Source organism: Heptranchias perlo, chromosome 25, assembly GCF_035084215.1.
Source record: "Heptranchias perlo isolate sHepPer1 chromosome 25, sHepPer1.hap1, whole genome shotgun sequence".
In the NCBI taxonomy this organism is placed as follows: domain Eukaryota; kingdom Metazoa; phylum Chordata; class Chondrichthyes; order Hexanchiformes; family Hexanchidae; genus Heptranchias; species Heptranchias perlo.
The window spans coordinates 2,271,221-2,292,685 of NC_090349.1; the positions used below are offsets into that span (position 1 = coordinate 2,271,221).

At 45.7% G+C, this 21,465-nt stretch overlaps 1 protein-coding gene across 1 annotated transcript in view; it reads left to right on the forward strand.

Moving 5' to 3' along the window:
- upb1 (ureidopropionase, beta) overlaps positions 1 to 21,465 on the forward strand; it is a 153,678-nt gene that overhangs the window by 59,478 nt on the left and 72,735 nt on the right. The window contains exon 5 of the mRNA XM_068005431.1: positions 14,082 to 14,243. Coding sequence (XP_067861532.1) covers positions 14,082 to 14,243 — 162 coding nt within the window. The remainder of the gene's footprint in view (positions 1 to 14,081; positions 14,244 to 21,465) is intronic.

Below are 21,465 nucleotides of genomic sequence, written 5' to 3' on the forward strand. Positions count from 1 at the left end.
AAGTGAGAAAGTGAATTAATAAATCGAGAGAGAAAGCTGCATCGTGAGATTGTCTAAATGAGAAGGGCAGCAACAAAGTTGTGTAATGAGTGAGATGGAGGAGAGTGGAGATTGATGTGAGCTACAGGTAGTGTTTAAGAGTGAGCGGCATTTGAATTTTTCAGATCAGAGACTTACTAAACTATTTCCTCAAAGTCTAGTAAATCAAAAGTGCAATACAAAAGTCCAGATTTTCTGATCGGCATGATTTTAACCCTGAGGATAATTCATCTTTTATATATTAAAAATACTTCCCCTCCCCTCCTAGAGTCATAGATCGGGGGGAGGAATGGAAGGTTACCTCTCCATCCCCTCCTCCCCATCCACCTGACACACAAACCCTGGTTGGAAGGAATGGGGAGGTTGGGATGAAACTGATAGTTCCTCTGCCTTTGCTCTTCCCCTCCCTCCCCATCCACCTCCAGCTGTCTGTCTGCCTGTCCTATGCGCTCCTCCCTCTCCCCTACCCGGGTCCAGTTATTCCCCTGCCCTCTAACCCTGCTGGACATGAATACTTTACAGCCAATGATGTACTTTTTTTTTGAAGTGTGGTCACTGTTGTAATGTAGGAAATGCAGCAGCCAAATTGTGTGCAGCAAGCTGCCCCAAACAGCAATGTGATAATGACTAGATAATCTGTTTTAGTGATGTTGGTTGAAGGATAAATATTGGCCAGGAAACCGGGGAGAACTCCCCTGCTCTTCTTTGAAACAGTGCCGTGGGATCATTTACGTCCATCTGAGAGGGCAGATGGGGCCTTGGTTTAACGTCTCATCCGAAAGACAGCACCTCCAACAGTGCAGCACTCCCTCAGTACTGCCCTGGAGTGTCAGCCCAGATTCTGTGCTCAAATCTCTGGAGTGGGATTTGCACCCACAGCCTTCTGACTCAGAGGGGAGAGTGCTCCCACTGAGCCATGACTGTCTTCTTCTGTTGCCTTTACTGAAAGGAGAAAAATACAACACTAAGACTAATATGTACAGGTTAAACATAATTGGCCAAATTTACTTACAGATTAATTATTACACAGAAGCTGAATGGTATAGCAAGATAGCACAATACTTAAAAATGATAAAATTATAATCACTCCATAGGGAGTTAAAATATTCTTTAGCACACTCCGATTCTGACTCCAGCCTGATGCTGGTGGGAATGATGTCACGGATCGTGGGGGGATCAGGCCGCTACCGGTGACCCACGGAAACCATCCCCTGCAAGATAAGTCGGGAATGGGGGGTGATCAGAAAAATCCGCGATTGGGAATGCTCTATCTAAAGCACAGTTACATAAATTACGCCATGACCTGTTATAAACTGTAGAGAGCACTCCTACTCCTCCTGGCCCCACAGAGAACCATTAAAAGGTTTTAAAATCCTGTGGCCAAGATCCTGCCAGCCACCAGCTTCCACTGGTGAGTTCGAGACAGTGCGGTTCTTAGTTGCGCCCACAGTTAAAATGTCCCAGTGATGTCCCTTGGCTAAATTCAGGCAAGTTAAGGTGGAGGGGTGGGAATGTGTTGGGAACCGTTCAGACCTAAAGACAATGGGATGACTTGCCAGTACTCACCCAGTCCTAAGGCGTCTGAAACCAGAGTTGTTACTTACCCAAGTTCAAAGGCAACTGGTCAGAACCAGTGCATAGAATGCAAATTGCCAGGTGTTCTTGCGCCATCATTTTATACTGTGACCTAGATCAAAGCTCCATCTTTTGACTAATTTTCAAATTAATCAATCTGGTCTTTCCCAGAGACAACTTGTCTCTGAACTTTATTTTGTACTCGTAAAGGAAAAGCAGCTTCCATTTTAACTCTAGTTTCAAACAGTATGAAAGAAAATTTGGAAATCTCCCTATTTTGTCACTGGCCTATCTTCTCCATTTTGTCTTGGTTTATCTCATTTATTTAAGTAACAGAGAGGGAATTTGCCTCTCTTCATAAGCCCATTCTACTTTCCTTGTAGTGAATTTTTAAATAAATCTTATTAAAACATTTGGTGGCGGTGCAGTTACTTTGACAGACAGAGTTGATATTAGAATAAATTAGCTAAATTGTACTTAAATCTCCAGTAGCAGTTACTCACTTCCCAAGCACCAATTTTCTAAGCTACTATGAAAATAATTTATAGACTTTTTTTCCCACTTGGAGGCCATCTGACTATTCAGCAGTATTCTGTCGAATGCTGCCAATAAATTAGTACAAAATGGGACCCAAAGTAATGAGGAAGTTAATCTCCTTTAAATAAGGCAGTTTATGGGCACAGTACATCGATGTAGCATCCAGTATCAGTGTGTGACCCTGCATGCGCAATTATCTGCACAGCAAGAGGCTACTTGCTTCGCTATGTGAAATGAGGGGAAAACAATTTATCACTCACCTCGAGGCAATCTCGCTTATCACCTCTAGCCTGGACACAATGGCCCTGATATTAGAGTGGAGGTGGGATGGCAGCAGTGGGGGGGCGGTGAATGGCCGCTGGGGTAAACCAAACAATAAAAAATATCCGTTTCCCACGCGATCGCGAGGTAATTGATGCCACTTAACGTGGCTTCCAGGATTGCTGTCCGAAAGCTGCGCAGCGGGCGGACTGCACACCCGCATCACAGGCAGTTAGCTGGAGGAGCTCTGTTTAAAGGTCCATTGCTCCAATGGCTTTTGCTGGAGCAAACACCCACAGACCACAGTGGAGCAGCACTGGGGCAAGGCTGCTCCAAGGTTCAACAATGCCTCACTCCAAATGCTACTGGATGGGCTAAGGAGGAGGAGGGATCTGTTTTATCCGGCGGACGGGAGGAAGTGGCCTGCCTATGCCACCAAGAAGACCTGGCTCGAGGTGGCAGAGGAGGTCACCAGCAGCAGCAACATCTCCTGCACCTGGATCCAGTGCAGGAGGTGCTTCAATGACCTAACTAGGTCAGCCAAAGTGAGTACACTTATTGATTCTTCCAGATTCCGTCTTCCACAAGACCGCCCCCACCCCCCAACTCATTCTGCACTGCCAACATTACTCTATCACATCACTCCTCACACCCACTTAAGGCTTATCCTCAAATTACCTGCACTTCCTCACCTCCCCATTAGTCACCCCACCACTGGGGGGACATGATTGAGGTGTACAAAATTATGAGGGGCACAGATAGGATGGATACTAAGGAGCTTTTTCCCTTCGTTGAGGGTTCTATAACAAGGGGACATAGATTCAAGGTAAAAGGCGGGAGGTTTAGAGGGGATTTGAGAAAGAACTTTTTCACCCAGAGGGTGGTTGGAGTCTGGAACTCACTGCCTGAAAGGGTTGTGGAGGCAGGAACCCTCACAACATTCAAGAAGCATTTGGATGAGCACTTGAAATGCCATAGCATACAAGGCTACGGACCAAATGCTGGAATATGGGATTAGAGTGGACAGGGCTGATGGCCGGCGCGGACACGATGGGCCGAAGGGCCTCTATCCGTGCTGTATAACTCTATGACTCTATGACACTACCACTCACCCCAATCCTCATACAATGTCATGGCTCTGTCTTATACTCACCCTCTAATGCATCTCTTTCACGGTCAGCCTCACCCAAACCAATGCATTCATCGTCACGTCACCATCACTCACTCACACGTCTGTTCTTTCTCCCCTTCTAGGAGAAGAGAGCCCAGAATGCACGCGAAAGGGCAAGGACTGGAGGGAGGCCACAACAAATCGTCGTCCTCACAGACGTGGAGCAGGAGGTGCTGGAGCTCAGCCAAACCCTTGAGTGCCTGTCCGTCGGGGACGCCGAGACTGGCACCCAACAAACGTCTGGTGACAGAACTTTAACATTCATCACACACAATATGAATTGATGTTAACATACCTTGCCATCTTCAGCACCTCAGTATGCTCATCGCAACATGACGCATCTGTGATCATGCTTAATATTGCCTTCTTTTCTCTTACAGGACCTTCAGCGACCGCTGTTACGGCAGAGGGCGACTCCTCAGAGGACCTGCCGGCCTCTGAGGGTGCACTGGCACATTTTAGCGAGCCAACCACCAGCGCAGATACTCACAACTCAGTGTCCTGGTGCTTAGTTAGTTGGGTTGGCACCTGGTGATTTACCACACACGTGAACACGAGCAGACACTTGTTGCAGGGGCAGCTGCGGAGAGTCCACTTTGGTGGGAGCACTCCTCTCCAGGCTCTGCTCAGCTGGGCGCAGATGCGGAACCCTGGGGGCCATCCTTTAAAAGGAGAATGATGAAGGGACAGCAGCACTTATGTGAGGTACTGGAACAGGTGCCATGCGCACTCTCCGCATGAGTGGAATGGTGGCACAGGTATGGGAGGGAACCTCTGAGATACTGTCACAGGGACGTGAGCAGCTCTCTGAGATAGTGTCACAGGTAAGTGACTGCAATGGAGAGAAGGTTAGCCTCCGTTGAGCTTCAAGCAAGGCTCACAAATGAATCCTCCTATGCACTGCTCCTCAGAGAGGTCCAGAAAGCTGAGCCTCGGTATGTAGACCCTGTGGCGAGGGTAGTGCCTCCTGCGACATCGCTATCTCTGTTGTTGCCCTCCGTGCTGTTGTGCAGGTGCCTGTGGCGCAGCACTGTGTTGTGGAGCTCCAAGTGGCGGAAGTGGACTCCATGCCTGGCGAGGCTGGTGATGTTGCTCGACCTCGGATGTAGTGGTGAATGCAGCCATGGCGACCCTCCCCTCCCCCCCCCCCCCCCCCCCCCCCCACCATCCTGATGGTGTGAGCTTCAGGGAGTCTGAAAAGTTGTTAAATATGTGTGAACAGAAGAATTGTGAGTGGAAAGTAAGAATTTTCAGTGAAAACACAAAGATCTCGCAGCCAAAAGTTTGTGTGAAAGAACGGAGTGCCCTGCAGCAAGAACTCACCTTTTCTCCCCATCTGTCAAACAAGCATTTGAATGTCCCACTGGCTGGCGGCTGAAACACTTCTGGTAGAACATGGAGTATTTCCCACAGCGCGGGAATAAAATGAGGATGTTCAAAAATCAGACCCCTGCCTTAATGTGGACAAAATTAAGTACTTTAAGTATCTAAATAAGTGTCTTAACTATCGTCCCGCCGGCTTTAATTGCCGATGGGACTTCCACATTCGGGAGGCGCGCGCGCACCCGGACGTGTCAGTGGGGAACCCGGAACTCAGTGTTGGAGCTGGGTTCCAAACCCGCTCGGGATTTCCGTGATTTTCGGAGCCCCTGCCCCCAACGCACCCGCAATTTCCCTGGAAAATTGAGTCCAATGGATCTGTGTGCAAGGGGAAAATAAAGATAGCTGAAACGTACACTTAAAATTCAGCACTTTTGAGATGCTGTAACCGAGAAAAGGAGGAGTCACATTGCGATCCATTGGACAGAGTAGTTTTACCCTCCGATTTAGCAGCTCCTCCCCTCCTGATACAGTTCCACTGCCGCCAGTAGCCCTCAACTAACTCACCCAAGTGATCATTCTACACATGTGAGCCTAGACACTGAGCGTCAGCAGGCCATTTCACCATGAGGAACATCACAGCCTGTGCTTACTTGACGTCGACATGCACGCACTCACTCACTCAGGCACGCACTCACTCACTCACGTGTTCACTCACTCACTTACGCTTCCACGCACTCACTCGCTCACATTTACTCGCTCACGCACGTGCTCACTCATTCACTCCCTCACGCATTCACTCGCTCACTCGTACTCGTTCATGCGCTCACTCGCTCACACACTCACTCGCTCACTCATGCATTCCCTAGCTCACTCACATACTCGCTCGCTAATGCACTCACTCACACACATTCACTCACGCACTCACATGCACACATACACTCACTCACGTACTCACTCACTCATTCACGCACTCACTCACTCACGCACTAGCTCACACTCTCACTTGCACACGCACTCGCTCATTCAGACATGCACTCGCTCACACACTGACTCGCTCACTCATTCATGCGCTTGCTCACTCATGCATTCACTCACTCACGCATTCACTCACTCGGACTCGCTCGCTCGCTCATGCGCTCACACACTCAAATCACACACTCACTCACTTCCTCACACACACTCAATCACGCACTCGCTCACTCGTGCGTTCGCTCACTCGCCCACGCAGTCACTTGCTGGCTCACTCACTCGTGCACTCACTTACTCGCCCACGCACTCAATCACTCACTCACTCACGCATTCACTCACGTACTCACGCACTCACTCAGGCACTTGCTCACTCACTCACTCGCTCAGGAACTCGTTCACTCACTCACTCGCCCACTCGAGCACTCATTCACACTCACTCGCTCACACACGCGCACGCGCCCATGCACTCGTACACGCACTCACTCACTCCGTCATTCACTCACTCCGTCATTCACTCACTCCGTCATTCACTCACGCACTAATTCACTCGCTCATTCACGCACTCACTCACCCATTCACTCGCTCATTCACGCACTCACTCACCCATTCACTCATTCGTTCATTCACGCACTCACTCACTCACTCATTCACGCGTTCACTCATTCCCTCATTCACTCACTCACTCGTTCACTCATTCACTCACTCACTCGTTCACTCATTCACTCACTCACTCGTTCACTCATTCACTCACTCACTCGTTCACTCACTCACTCGTTCACTCACTCACTCGTGCGCTCATTCATTCACTCATTCACGCACTCACTCACTTGTTCATTCACACACTCATCCAATCACTCATTCACTCACTCAATCATTCACTCGCCCACCCGCTCGCTGGCTCATTCACTCACGCACTCATCCACTCACTCACGCACTCATTCGCTGACTTGCTCATTGTCTCGCTCACTCACTCATTCATTCATTCATTCAGTTTTCACTCATTCACTCGTCCTTTCACTCATTCTTTCACTCACTCTTTCACTCACTCACCCGCTCATTCGCGCACTCACCCGCTCAGTCGTTCACTCACTCACTCCTTAATTTATTCACTCACTCACTCACTCATTCATTTATGCAATCATTCATTTATTCACTCACTCACTCGCTCATTCACTCACTCCCTTGCTCGCTCGCTCATTCACTCACTGACTCACTCATTCACTCGCTCACTTGCTCGCTCATTCATTCATTCATTCATTCACTGATTCATTCACTCACTCATTCACTCACTCATTCATTCATCCCATGCTCACTCACTCACTCGTTCACTCATTCATTCACTCACGCACCCACTCACTCACTCACCCACTCGCTCATTCACTCATGCACTCACTCATTTAGTCGCTCATTCAGTCGCTCATTCACTCGCTCGCTTATTCACTCCCTCACTGACTCATTCGCTCGCTCCCTCACTCGCTCACTCCCTCATTCGCTCACTCCCTCACTCCCTCACTCGCTCATTCGCTCACTCCCTCACTCTCTCACTCGCTCACTCCCTCACTCGCTCATTCGCTCACTCGCTCACTCCCTCACTCCCTCACTCGCTCATTCACTCACTCACTCACCGGCTCATTCACGCACTCACCCGCTCGCTCACGCACTCACCCGCTCGCTCATTCACTCGTTCATTCACGCACTCACTCACACACTCATTCACTCACCCACTCGCTCATTCACTCATTCACTCATGCACTCGCTCACTCACTCACTCGTTCACTGACGCATTCATGCACTCTCACACTCTCACACACTCTTACCACTAGACAGCAATCAGGTGCGGGAACCTTGGCTGAAGTTACCCCTCCCTAGCCCAGGGGACCCTGAGGCCATTTATAACAACATCGTACTGCAACTCGCGTTGAGATCAGTTCACACGCCGGGGGTCAAACCTGAGACTTTGTGGTCTGTATGTTCAGCACTGCACTGGGTGGTGCCTTTCATTACTGGGGAGCTGGATAGTGTATTTATTCAGTGGACAGACCTAGTTGAATTTTTTGGGTCTGCTTTTTCAATAAATGGGTACTCTGTGTGTTTTCTGCTTGCGCTCCTGGCTGTAAAGAAAACGATAACCTTTAAGTAAAGTTAAATGTAAAATTGTTAAACTAAAGGCTGATGTTCTGTCGGTGTAGAGTGACATTGTGAAAGAGTGTTAGTTTTTTGTTTGGCGTTCTTTTATTGATTTCTGACACCTCGCAGTGTATGAATCACTGGATATTGATTTTCTCCTGTTCTTCAGTGACAGTGAAAACCTTTTATCTTTTAACTGTTCAAAGATGCAAATCCTTAATGAAACATAAACAGAAAATGCTGGAAATAGACAAATTCCTCAGCTTCTGAAAGAAAAAAACAGATTAATGTTTCAGGGGGAGTGTGTGTGTGTGTGTGTGTCTATGTGTCTGTCTCTGTGCGTGTGTGTATTTGTGTGTATGTCTGTCTCTGTGTGTGTCTCTGTGTGCATCTGTGTGTGTGTGTGTCTGTGTGTATCTCTGTGTGCATCTGTCTGTGTGTGTGTGTGTGTGCATCTGTCTGTGTGTGTGTGTGTATCTGTGTGTGTGTGTATTTGTGTGTCTGTGTGTGTGTGTATCTCTGTGTGTGTGTGTATGTGTGTATCTCTGTGTGTGTGTGTATCTCTGTGTGTGTGTGTATGTGTGTATCTCTGTGTATGTGTGTGTGTGTCTGTGTGTGTGTGTATATGTGTGTCTGTGTGTGTGTGTATCTGTGTGTATGTGTATCTGTGTGTGTGTATCTGTGTGTGTGTGTGTGTGTGTGTATCTGTATCTCTGTGCATCTGTCTGTGTGTGTGTAATCCACACACCATCACTACATTTCCCACTATGCCACATTTTTAATCCACTTTTAAAAAGCTGGGATCAGTAAAAGTGAGCATGAAGCTGTCGGATTTTCATAAAAACCCAACTGGTTCATTAAGGTTCACTCAACTGATTCCTGGAATGAGGGAGTTATCTTATGAGGAAAGGTTGAACAAGTTGGGCCTGTATACACTGGAGTTTAGAAGAATGAGAGGTGATCTTATTGAAACATATAAGATCCTGAGGGGACTAGAAGGGGTAGATGCTGAGAGGATGTTTCCCCTTGTGGGAGAGACTAGAACAAGGAGCCACAGTTTAAAAATAAGGCGTCTCCCATTTAAGACAGAGATAAGGAGAATTTTTTTATCTCAGAGGGTCGTGAGTCTGTGGAACTCCCTTCCCCAGAGAGCGGTGGAGGCAGGGTCATTCAATATTTTTAAGGCTGAGTTAGATAGATTCCTGATTAACAAGGGAGTCAAAGGTTATAGTAGGTAGACGGGAAAGTAGGGTTGAGGTCACAATCAGATCAGCCGTGATCTTATAAAATGGCAGAGCAGGCTCGAGGGGCCGAATGGCCTACTCCTGCTCTTAATTCATTTATTTGTATCCTTTAGGGAAGGCAACCTGCCGTCCTTACCCGGTCTGGGCCTATATGTGACTTCAGTCCCACACCAACGTGGTTGACTCTTAACTGCCCTCTGAAGTGGCCCAGCAAGCTTCTCAGTTGTACAGGGCAACTAGGGATGGGCAATAAATGCCAGCCTTGCCAGCAACATCCACATCCTAAGAATCAATTTTTAAAAACAGGTGAAGCCAGCAATTGGGCTCCACTGTGATACACTCCACAGTTGCGTAGTCTCCTGACAAACTGTCTGGGTTCACCCCTGAAGAATGTCCACCTGGGCAAGGTACAGGAGGGCTGCCAGAGCCTGTGGGACCATATCCCAGCAAGAATCAGCACCTTCAGGAGCAGGAGACAGAAATGGGAAGGCAATTGGCACAAAAGAAAGTATCATCCATCTATATGTGTATTTATCAATTACACAGCCAATTTTATGATTCCAGTATTGGAAAGACACACTAACTCCCCATTTCTATTAATTTCCCATATTTCACTTTGAGGCCATTAAAATGGTGTATTCAGTGCATGGATTATGACAGCTGTTGTAGCTTTTCTACTTGCCAAACAATCCAGTCTAGAAATTATGCCTGAACACAGTTTTGTAGAATGTCCAAACCTAGGGTGTAACTTTTGTTTTGATGAGAGTTTCTTTTGCCACCTGGGCTCAGGTTTTGTCGCATTGCAGAATGACATTGTTTTATATAATGTACCTCACTCACCGAGTGCAAAAAGGGACCCTCAGAAACATTGGATTTTTATACATCTCTTGATCTGTTTCCAAGATGAAGCTGTTAAGGTGGAACAAGCTGCCTTTCACCCTTTCTGTCTGCACATTGTTGAACACGCAGTTTTACAATCACTGAAAATGTTTGCATGATATGAGAGAAGTTGCTGCTTTGGAAACACTTTTTTACTACTGATCCAGGATGGCATCCTGTGGAGAGGCCGTTAACAGACAGGTCATCACAAATTTACTTAAATCAGCAGATAAAAGTGAGTAAATACATTTTTTTAAAAAAAGGTTTCCCTTCCTCTCTTGAAGCTGCAGATTTGCTGGGAATACAGTTCCACGGGCACCAACCGGCCTTTGGTACCTCACTCGCATGTAAGCCTTGACAGTGAAAGCTGGCAGTATGTTCACCAAGAGAGGCATGGTTGCTGATCTTTTTATAGATATATATAGGAACAGGAGTAGGCCATTCAGCCCCTCATGCCTGCTCCGCCATTTGATAAGATCATGGCTGATCTGTGATCTAACTCCATATACCTGCCTTTGGCCTTAATACTTTTGGTTGCCAAAAACCTATCTATCTCACATTTAAATTTAGCAATTGAGCTAGTATCAATTACCGTTTGCGGAAGAGAGTTCCAAACTTCTACCACCCTTTGTGTGTAGAAATGTTTTCTAATCTCGCTCCTGAAAGGTCTGGCTCTAATTTTTAGACTGTGCCCCCTACTCCTAAAATCCCCAACCAGCGGAAATAGTTTCTCTCTATCCACCCTATCCGTTCCCCTTAATATCTTATAAACTTCGATCAGATCACCCCTTAACCGTCTAAACTCCAGAGAATACAACCCCAATTTGTGTAATCTCTCCTCGTAACTTAACCCTTGAAGTCCGGGTATCATTCTAGTAAACCTACGCTGCACTCCCTCCAAGGCCAATATGTCCTTCCGAAGGTATGGTGCCCAGAACTGCTCACAGTACTCCAGGTGCGGTCTAACCAGGGTTTTGTATCGCTGCAGCATAACTTCTGCCCCCTTGTACTCTAGTCCTCCAGATATAAAGGCCAGCATTCCATTTGCCTTCTTGATTATTTTCTGCACCAGTTCATGACACTTCAATGATCTATGTACCTGAACCCCTAAGTCCCTTTGGACATCCACTGTTTTTAACTTTTTACCATTTAGAAAGTTCCCTGTTCTATCCTTTTTTGATCCAAAGTGGATGACCTCACATTTGCCTACATTGAATTCCATTTGCCACAGTTTTGCCCATTCACCTAATCTATCAATATCCTTTTGTAATTTTATGTTTTCATCTACACTGCTTACAATGCCACCAATCTTTGTGTCGTCGGCAAACTTAGATATGAGACTTTCTATGCCTTCATCTAAGTCGTTAATAAATATTGTGAATAATTGAGGCCCCAAGACAGATCCCTGCGGGACTCCACTAGTCACATCCTGCCAATATGAGTACCTACCCATTATCCCTACTCTCTGTCGCCTTTCGCTCAGCCAACCTCCTAACCAAGTCCGTACTTTTCCCTCGATTCCATGGGCTTCTATCTTAGCTAACAGTCTCTTATGTGGGACTTTATCAAATGCCTTCTGGAAGTCCATATAAATAACATCCATTGACATTCCCCTGTCCACTACTTTAGTCACCTCTTCAAAAAATTCAATCAGGTTTGTCAGGCACGACCTACCTTTCACAAATCCATGCTGGCTCTCTCTGATTAACTGAAAATTCTCGAGGTGTTCAGTCACCCTATCCTTAATTATAAACTCCAGCATTTTCCCCACATCAGATGTTAGGCTAACTGGTCTATAATTCCCCGGTTTCCCTCTCTCTCCTTTCTTAAAAAGCGGAGTGACATGTGCAATTTTCCAATCTAGAGGGACAGTTCCTGAATCTAGAGAACTTTGAAAGATTATAGTTAGGGCATCCGCAATGTGCTCACCTACTTCCTTTAAAACCCTGGGATGGAAACCATCTGGTCCTGGGGATTTGTCACTCTTTAGTGCTATTATTTTCTTCATTACTGTTGCTTTACTTATGTTAATTTTATCAAGTCCCTGTCCCCGATTCAATATTAGTTTTCTTGGGATTTCCAGCATGCTATTCTCTTTTTCGACTGTAAATACTGATGCAAAGTAATTGTTCAACATGTCCGCCATTTCCCCATTGTCAATGACAATATCCCCACTTTCAGTTTTTAAGGGGCCAGCACTGCTCCTGACCACCCTCTTTTTCCTAATATAACTATAAATAAATATATAGTTAAGTTTTCAATCGCTGTTCTCAACCAGACTTAAGAGGTTGTACATGAAATAAAGGCAAGCACGTCAAACCCAGTATGCCAATGCACTTTTCTACAGCAGATACTGAAGTTGGGAGTTATATGATTGCCCCAGAGCTTGTGGTCATCACTGGTGGAAGAAGAACAAGATTATGCGGGTCTGTGTAGAATGACCTGACACAGGCTGACACGTTGTGCCTCACGCAGTGGAGATTGAGGAGCTCTTCTGAAGTTGGGGCTGGGGCAGAGTAGAGTGAGGTAGAAGTGCTTGATGCTGACAGTAGACAGGGTGATAATACTGCTACCAAGGCCCAATATCTTTGGGTGCAGAGACCTGAGCCCTATTCCATGCCTGATCCTTTAAACAAACTGCAATGTGGGTGGGAAGCACAAGGCTGATTAAGGGCACGGATTTTATTTAAATTTGGAGTCACCCCCATAATGTGACTGGAACACTGTAGAAGAGGTCAGATTTAAAAATGTCACTCTTTCTCCTGGGAGGCCGTCTCCATGAAATAGGACCAACTTCCGTAAACATGTCACTGCGAAAGCTGATTAAAATATTTCAGTATCATGTGAGGTCAGTTCAGTTGGGTGCAGATGCAGAGAGCTCCTCATGAGCTGTGGGCCCAGCATTCTCCACCTCTGTGTGTCTGAAATAGAAAGTGTCCCCAACACTAACATCACTCACCTTGATGTGCATGAAGTAAAAAAATGTTTTTAAAATACTTGTATAATATTAATTTTGAGTGGGTACAATAATTTTGAGTGGGTATAATATTTTTTTGTGTTACTTGCCACCCTCAAAGAGCTGTAATTTGAAAGGTGGCCATCCCTAGTCTGACCAAGTTCTCCAGCAGCATATGGGGCACTCGAGATGGGTTCACGATCGTCTCATTCATTCCAGCTGGTCTGGAGGGACTGTGTTTGGGATGCTCTATAGATATGCCAGTGTCTTGTCAGAGGTGAAACTCTATTAACATACCGGTCAGAAAGAAAACTTGCTTTAATATTGGTTTTATAGTCTGGTGGTGCTGCTGGCTCCCGACGCACAGCTCTTGCAAGGCTGGCGGTAACTCCAAAGTAAACTTGCCACATTGGCTAAGGTCGAGCACCGGGAGGACCTGTTTTTTTTAGCATTGCTTTAATGGATCTGACAAATTTATTTTACTGATGGCGCTGGCTGTGAGATCAGCACATTGGGAACCAGCGGCACTAACTGGGCATGAAGCCAATATAAAGCAAATGGAGAGCCTGGTTCCAGGCAGAACACTGCAGTGAGACCGAAGGTTGTAGAAGTGGAGTGGACATGCCTCTTCCTCCATTTCTCTCTCTATGGGGAGGCGAGAGTTGATGCCTGTCCTTGGTGTCTCCCAACAATTGCTCATCTGAGACTGGGAATTCCACATGGAGGATGGTCATGGTCCAATCACATGCCCCCGCTCGGTGGCAGAGCTTGCTGGTGCCTTGCACTGTCCCTGTTTCAAACATTCTCATGTTGAGGTTACACGTGATAAAATATGGAATGTGTGAATATGTGGAACTGGTTTGGGAGGGTTCTGCCTCTTTAACTTCTTTGCTTTCAGCTTAAAACTGAAAGCAACAAACCTAGCTCTCAATACATTCTTGTTTTTTCTTCTCTCTCTCTCCTCCTCTCTCTTCTCCCCCTTCCCCTCCTCCTCCTGCAGCTTGCAAGAAAATACAACCTGGTTGTGGTGTCTCCGATCTTGGAGCGAGATGATGTTCATGGCGAGACACTGTGGAACACTGCGGTAGTGATTTCTAACTCCGGCAGCGTTCTTGGCAAGACCAGGAAGAACCACATTCCCAGGGTCGGAGACTTTAATGAGGTAAGAACATGGAGTTAAACAGTGAGTACTGCAATGTGTAAAACCCACGAGAATTGCAGCGATGGGCAATTCTGTCTTGTGAAAATCCTATATTCTGGTCTTTTTGTCTAGTCAAAAGGAAACTTTCCTACAATTGTAGTGAGGTGATCGGCAAAAGAACCAAAGGTGACATGAGGAACAACGTTTTTTACACAGCGAGTAGTTATGATCTGGAATGCGCTGCCTGAAAGGGCGGTGGAAGCAGATTCAATCGTGGCTTTCAAAAAGGAATTGGATAAATACTTGAAGGGAAAGAATTTGCAAGGCTACGGGGAAAGAGCGGGGGAGTGGGACTAACTGGATTGCTGTTACAAAGAGCCAGCAAGGGCTCAATGGGCTGAATGGCCTCCTTCTGTGCTGTAACCATTCTATGATTCTAGGTTATGTGGAGTAAAATGCACCTCCTAACGTGGAACTAAGCCAAACAGAGCAGGGAACTCCCAGCTTCGATCTCTGCTCGGTATTGAGTAGGTTCATCATTGCTGGGATGGTGATGGGGTGCTACAGGTGACACCATCACCTCTGGCCCAGGGAAGGGGAGAAGCTAACCAGGGTGCCCACTCCCGGTTGGTATCCATTGATTCCTGCTGCGGATTGTGGATTGGTGAGGACAGGGTCAGGCTCGGCTGTGATGCCCTCCATTGTGGAATACCATGTTGACAAACACTATCTAAGCCCGCATACAAAGAATGGCTACAAGTGCAGGCATTGGTGGGCACCCAGGACCTGTGGAGCCATACCCTAGCAATAGTCAATACCTTAAGGAGAAGATGGGAGAAAATTAGAGGATATCTCTTGATAGTTTCCGTGTTAATGTACATCACAAGAACACAAGGTAATTACAGATGAGGAAAGCTATAAGGCCCATCTTGTTCCATCCACCAACAAACACCCCATAGTCCTCCATGCAGCATGCAACTGTTTCTTAAATGATTCCAGGGTTTTTGTCTCCACTATTATGTCTGGAGGTTTATTCCACATGTTGATCACTCTTTGTGTGAAAAAGAATTTCTGATACAATCCTAAATTTACCTTTTACAAGTGTGAGCCTGTGCCCTCTTGTTCTACTTGTGCAATTTATACTTAAAAGTACTATTCTGGATTTACTTTTTCTATACCCTGAACTATCTTGCCTGCCTCTATAAGAGCACCTCCCAGATGCCTCCTTTCTAAACTGAATGCCTCCCCTGTGTCTTGGTGACCTGAACTGGAACCAGGAGTCAAGGTGCAGTCTCACCAGAGCCCTGTACAGTTTGATCATGCATTCCTCTAACTTGCATTCTACTGTTTTGGCTATATAGTTCAGCATTCTGTTGATTGCTGCTCTGTGTTGGTTGGACATTTAGTCTACTAAGACTCCAAGTCACTTCCAGCAATAGTCATGCAGGACATTCTTTTTCCTTCCTATGTACAGTACTTTACACTTGTTAAATTTTATCTGCCATTTTCCTGCTGCTTACATCTTTTGTCCAACTCATTCTGTAATTTCTGAGTTCCCTCCTCCAATTCCAATGCACCTCCAAGTATGGTATCATCTGCAAATTTGACTACTTTGCATTGAGTTTCTGAATCCTAGTCATTTATGTAAATTAAAAACAGAAGTGGTCCCAACACTGAGGCACCTGAAGTACCCCACTCAGCACCTCCCAACCCCACTTTGACATAACTCCTCTAACGAGTACTCATTGTTCCCAACCCTTCAACCAGTTTCTTAACCGTTCCCAGGGTTTACCCTGAATCCCCACAGCTTCGAGTTTTAGTAATCACCTTTTGAGTTACACCACATCATAGGGCTTCCCACAGTCCACTTGGGTTGCGACTTCCTTAAAGAGTGATAAGGTTGGTCAGGCAGGAATTTTCCCTCCTTAGGGCTCATGGGATTAGGGATAATATATTAACATGGATAGAGGATTGGTTAACAGACAGAAAATAGAGAGTAGGAATAAACGGCTCATTTTCAGGTTGGCAGGCTGTAACTAGTGGGGTGCCACAAGGATCAGTGCTTGGGACTGGGCTATTTACAATCTATATTAATGACGTAGATGAAGGGACCGAGCATAATGTATCCAAGTTTGCTGGTGATGCAAAGCTAGGTGGGAAAGTAAGCAGTGAGGAGGATGCAAAGAGGCTGCAAAGGGATATAGACAAGTTAAGTGAGTGGACGAGAAGGTGACAGATGGAGTATAATGTGCGGAAATGTGAAATTATCCACTTTGGTAGGAAGAGTAGAAAAATAGAACATTTTTTAAAAGGTGAGAGACTAAGAAATGTTGATATTCAGAGGGAGGTGGGTGTCCTTGTACACGAATCACTGAAAGTTAATATGCAGGTACAGCAAGGAATTAGGAAGGCAAATGTATGTTAGCCTTTATTGCAAGGGGGTTGGAGTATAAGAGTAAGGAAGTCTTGCTACAATTATAAAGGGCACTTTTGAGACCACACCTGGAGTACAGTTTTGGTCTCCTTACCTAAGGAAGGATATACTTGCCTTAGAGGGGGTGCAACGAAGGTTCACTAGATTGATTCCTGGGATGAAAGAGTTGTCCTCTGAGGAGAGATTGAGTAGAATGGGCCTATATTCTCTGGAGTTTAGAAGAATGAGAGGTGATCTCATTGAAACATATAAAATTCTTAAAGAGCGTGACAGGGTAGATGCTGCGAGTCTGTTTCCCCTGGCTGGAGAGTCTAGAATTAGGGGTCATAGTCTCGAGATAAGGGGTCGGCCATTTAAGACCGAGATGAGGAGAAACTTCTTCACTCGGAGGGTTGTGAATCTTTGGAATTCTCTACCCCAGAGGGCTGTGGATGCTCAGTCATTGAATATATTCAAGACTGCAATCGATAGATTTTTGGACACTAAGGGAATCAAGGGATATGGGGATCGGGCAGGAAAATGGAGTTGAGGTAGAAGATCAGCCGTGATCTTATTGAATGGTGGAGCAGGTTCGAGGGGCCGTAGAATCATAGAAAGGTTACAGCACGGAAGGAGGCCATTCGTCTCATCGAGTCCGCGCCAGCTCTGTGCAAGAGCAATCCAGCTAGTCTCACTCCCCCGTCCTATCCCCGTAGCCCTGCAAATTTTTTCTTTTCAAGTACTTATCCAGTTCCCTTTCGAAGGCCATGATTGAATCTGCCTCCACCACCCCCTCGGGCAGTGCATTCCAGATCCTAACCACTCATTGTGTAAAAAAGTTTTTCCTCATGTCACCTTTGGTTCTTTTGCCAATCACTTTAAATCTATGTCCTCTGGTTCTTGACCTTTCTGCCAATGGGAACAGTTTCTCTCTATCTACTCTTGCAGGACCCTTCATGATTTTGAACACCTCTATCAGATCTCCTCACAACATTCTCTGTTCCAAGCAGAACAACCCCAGCTTCTCCAGTCTATCCATGTAACTAATGTCCTTTATCCCTGGAATCATTCTAGTAAATCTCTTCTGCCCTAAGGCCTTCACATCTTACCCGGGCCAGATCTGTTCTCATCCCATTGAAATTGGCCCTCCTCCAATTGAGTATTTTTACTTTAGAATAGTCCGTGCCCTTTTCCATAGCTATCCTAAACCTTGTGATACTATGAACGCTGTTCCCTAAATGTTCCCCCACTGACACTTGCTCCACTTGGCCCGCCTCATTCCCCAGAACCAAGATCCAGCAATGCCTCCTTCCTCGTTGGGCCGGAAATGTACTGGTTAAGAAAGTTACCCTGAACACATTTCAAAAATTCCTCCCCCTCTTTGCCCCTTATTATTATTGTTATCCCGGTCTATATTAGCATAGTTGAAGTCCCCAGTTACCACTACTCTATAGCTTTTGCACCTCTCTGTAATTTCCCTGCAAATTTGCTCCTCTATATCCTTCCCACTAGCTGGTGGTCTGTAGAATACACCCAGTAGTGTCATGGCACCTCTTTTATTTCTTAACTCTAACCAAATAGATTCTGTCCTTGACCCCTCCAGGACATCCTCTCTCTCCAATACTGCAATATTCTCCTTAATCAATACTGCCAACCCCTCCTCCTCCTTTCTTTCCTTCCCTATCTTTCCTGAACATCTTGTATCCAGGAATATTTAGTATGGCCTATTCCTGCTCCTATTTGAGGTATATAAAATTATGATGGGACTAGATAGAGTGGATAGGAAGGACCTATTTCCCTTAGCAGAGGGTTCATTGACCAGGGGGCATAGATTTAAAGTAATTGGTAGAAGGATTAGAGGGGAGCTGAGGAGAAATTTTTTCACCCAGAGTGGTGGGGGTCTGGAACTCACTACCTGAAAGGGTGGTAGAGGCAGAAACCCTCATCACATTTAAAAAGTACTTGGATGTGCACTTGAAGTTTCGTAACCTACAGGGCTACGGACCAAATGCTGGAAAGTGGGATTAAGCTAGATAGCTCTTTTTCAGCCAGCACAGACACGATGGGCTGAATGGCTGCCTCCTGTGCCATAACTTTCTATGATTCTATACTATGATTCTTTTCTTATATTCTTATGAATCCACACTGACAGCTGCACGTTGGGTTATTGTTGAACAGATAAGCCTCAAGTTTACTCCTAATAATTGATTCCATTATTTTACATGGAATGGAAGTGAGACTAATAGGTCTGTAGTTGCCTGTGTCTATTTTGCCCCCCTTTTTGAATATTGGTACCACATTAGCCTGTTTCCAATCTACTGGTAGTTCCCCAGTGTTCAGTGACTTCTCATAATGATTAGCAGTGCCTCACAAACCTCCTTAGTTTCTCATAGCACTATGGGATAAGTACCATATATTTCTGGTGATTTATTTGTTTTAAACTCTTTTAATCTGTCTGCGGCAGCAATCACTTTATATTAGTCACTGATTTACTTACGTTATCTCTGAGGAGGGCATGTTGCTCATGTCTTCCCTTGTGATGCTTGGAGAAAAAGGTCATTCAGTGTAATTATTATCTAGTGTTCATGCTCTGTTTAACGTCCATTTTTATCTCCTCTGACTGCCTTCTTACTGTTGAAGTACTAGAAGAACTTTGTATTGTTTTATTTAATTACAGAGTGTGGGGCCGTGATGGCTGTTACACGGCCGGCAGTGATGGGATGAAAGGAAGGGGATGCACAAACGGCCAGTCAGAGGAACGGAGAGCTCGGAGTGAGGGTTGTGGGGCAGGAGGAGGTTACAGAGATAGTGGGGGGGGGGGGGGGCGAGGCCAGGGAGGGATTTAAACAGGAGGATGAGAATTTTAAATTGGAGGCGTTGGGGTACCGGGAGCCAATGTAGGTCAGCAAGCATAGGAGTGAAGGTGAGTGGGATAACTAGGTGTCAACTGTAGCCCTCTAAACCACTTGGCTGAGATCAGCTAACAGTACACACTAGGGATTGGACCAGGGACCATTCCTGGTCAATGAATAAACTTACTGAGGCATTTGGGAGCTCACGTTGTATGAACATTTATGACTTTGCACCTTTAACAGACGAATTATAGCAAATGCCATCGCTGAAATATCTGTACTGTGATGTGACCGGGCCCAGAAGCAAAAGCAATTATCACACACGCAGCCATGATGAACATTCATCTGCCATTAAATGCAATGGGACTCTAAATATAGGAAAGCAGATAGCTGGCAGCAAGTCAGCAGCCAGCAATTCTAAGAACATCACTATTGTACTGTATTAACACTGGCAAATGTGCTCAATTGAATAGCTGGCTAATCTGTTTATTTTTATATGATGCTGCATCTTTTGTATATTCAAACAAAAAGCTGTCAAGGTGTGTGCAGTAAAAGTTAAGTGAGGTAGGAAAGGGTAATAAAAAGATGCAGAGTTTACTTCAGCAGATTACTGAGAATTAGCCTGTACGCAATGTTTTTTTCCTGGAAAAATGATTAGTTGTTCAAGCCTTTACCAAGTCATTTCAGACTCTCCACATTATATGAGCTCAAATAGTTTGTTAGGTTTTCTCTGGCTATTACTTCTATTACTTTCTGATACTATAACTTTTCCATTTATACCATGTAACCTATACTTACTCTTTCTCCCCGCCCCGTGTAATAATTCCACATATATCAGTCCCCCCCCCCCTCGCAAAATACAACACACTACTGTACATCAACAAATATTTTTCTAATTTTTTCAACCATAATTTACCCTGTTACAGTAATTTTAACCATATCCTGGCCATCCCTCCTGTTATGGCCACTGTCTTTGCTTCTTTTAGTCCAAGGGGCTCAGATTTGAGGGTAACTGGTACACAACTGGTTTTGCCATCCATTGCCAGATCTGACTGGGCCACATCAAGGTCTGTTGGGCCTCACCTTCCTCTGTCAAACTGCTCACTACTCCAGCAATGTTATCCTTGCTTCCCAAATCCATGCTCATCTTTTCTGCAACTCTGTTTGAATCTCTCCAATCAGGTTTCTGCTCCTGCCACAGCACTGAAATGGCCCTAACCAAAGTCACAAATGACCTCCTCTCAGACTGTGACCTTGGTGTACCATTTCTCCTCAATCTCCTTGCAGCCTTTGACATAGTCAACCATACCATCTCTTCCAATACCTCTTATCATTTATCTAGCTCAGTGGGACTGCCCTCGCCTGGTTGCACTCTTACTTACTGTAACCATAGCATCTCCAGAAATGGCCTCTCTTCCTGTCCCCACACCATTACCTCTGGAGTCTCCAAGGAGCTGTCCTTGGCCTTCTCCTCCATATCTACATGCTGTCCCTTGGCAATATCATCTGAAGACATGGGGTCAACTTCCACGTGAATGCTGACGATTAAAGCTGAGAATTTTAAATTGGATGAATTCGGGACCGGGAGGCAATGTAGGTCCTCATTGCGAGGACAGGGTCGATGGTATAGAAAAGGATACGGGCAGCTGCCAATATCCACCACTATGTCTCCATCACCTGTCTCAATGTTTCACAATCTTTCTTGATCCCTCCACTGCCTCTGTCATGTCAGACTACTTGTCTGAAATCCAATCTTGGATGAGCTGCAATTTCCTCCAGTTAAACTTTGGGAAGGCCGAAGCCATCATCTTCGGCCCTCACAACAAGCTCTATGTGCTTGGCGCTGATTCCATTCCCCATCTCCAGCCACTGCCTCATGCTGAACCAGACTGTTTATAACCTCAGTATCCTATTCAACCCTGAGCTGAGTTTCCAACTCCATATCCTCTCCAACACCAAGACCGCCTGTCATCGTCCT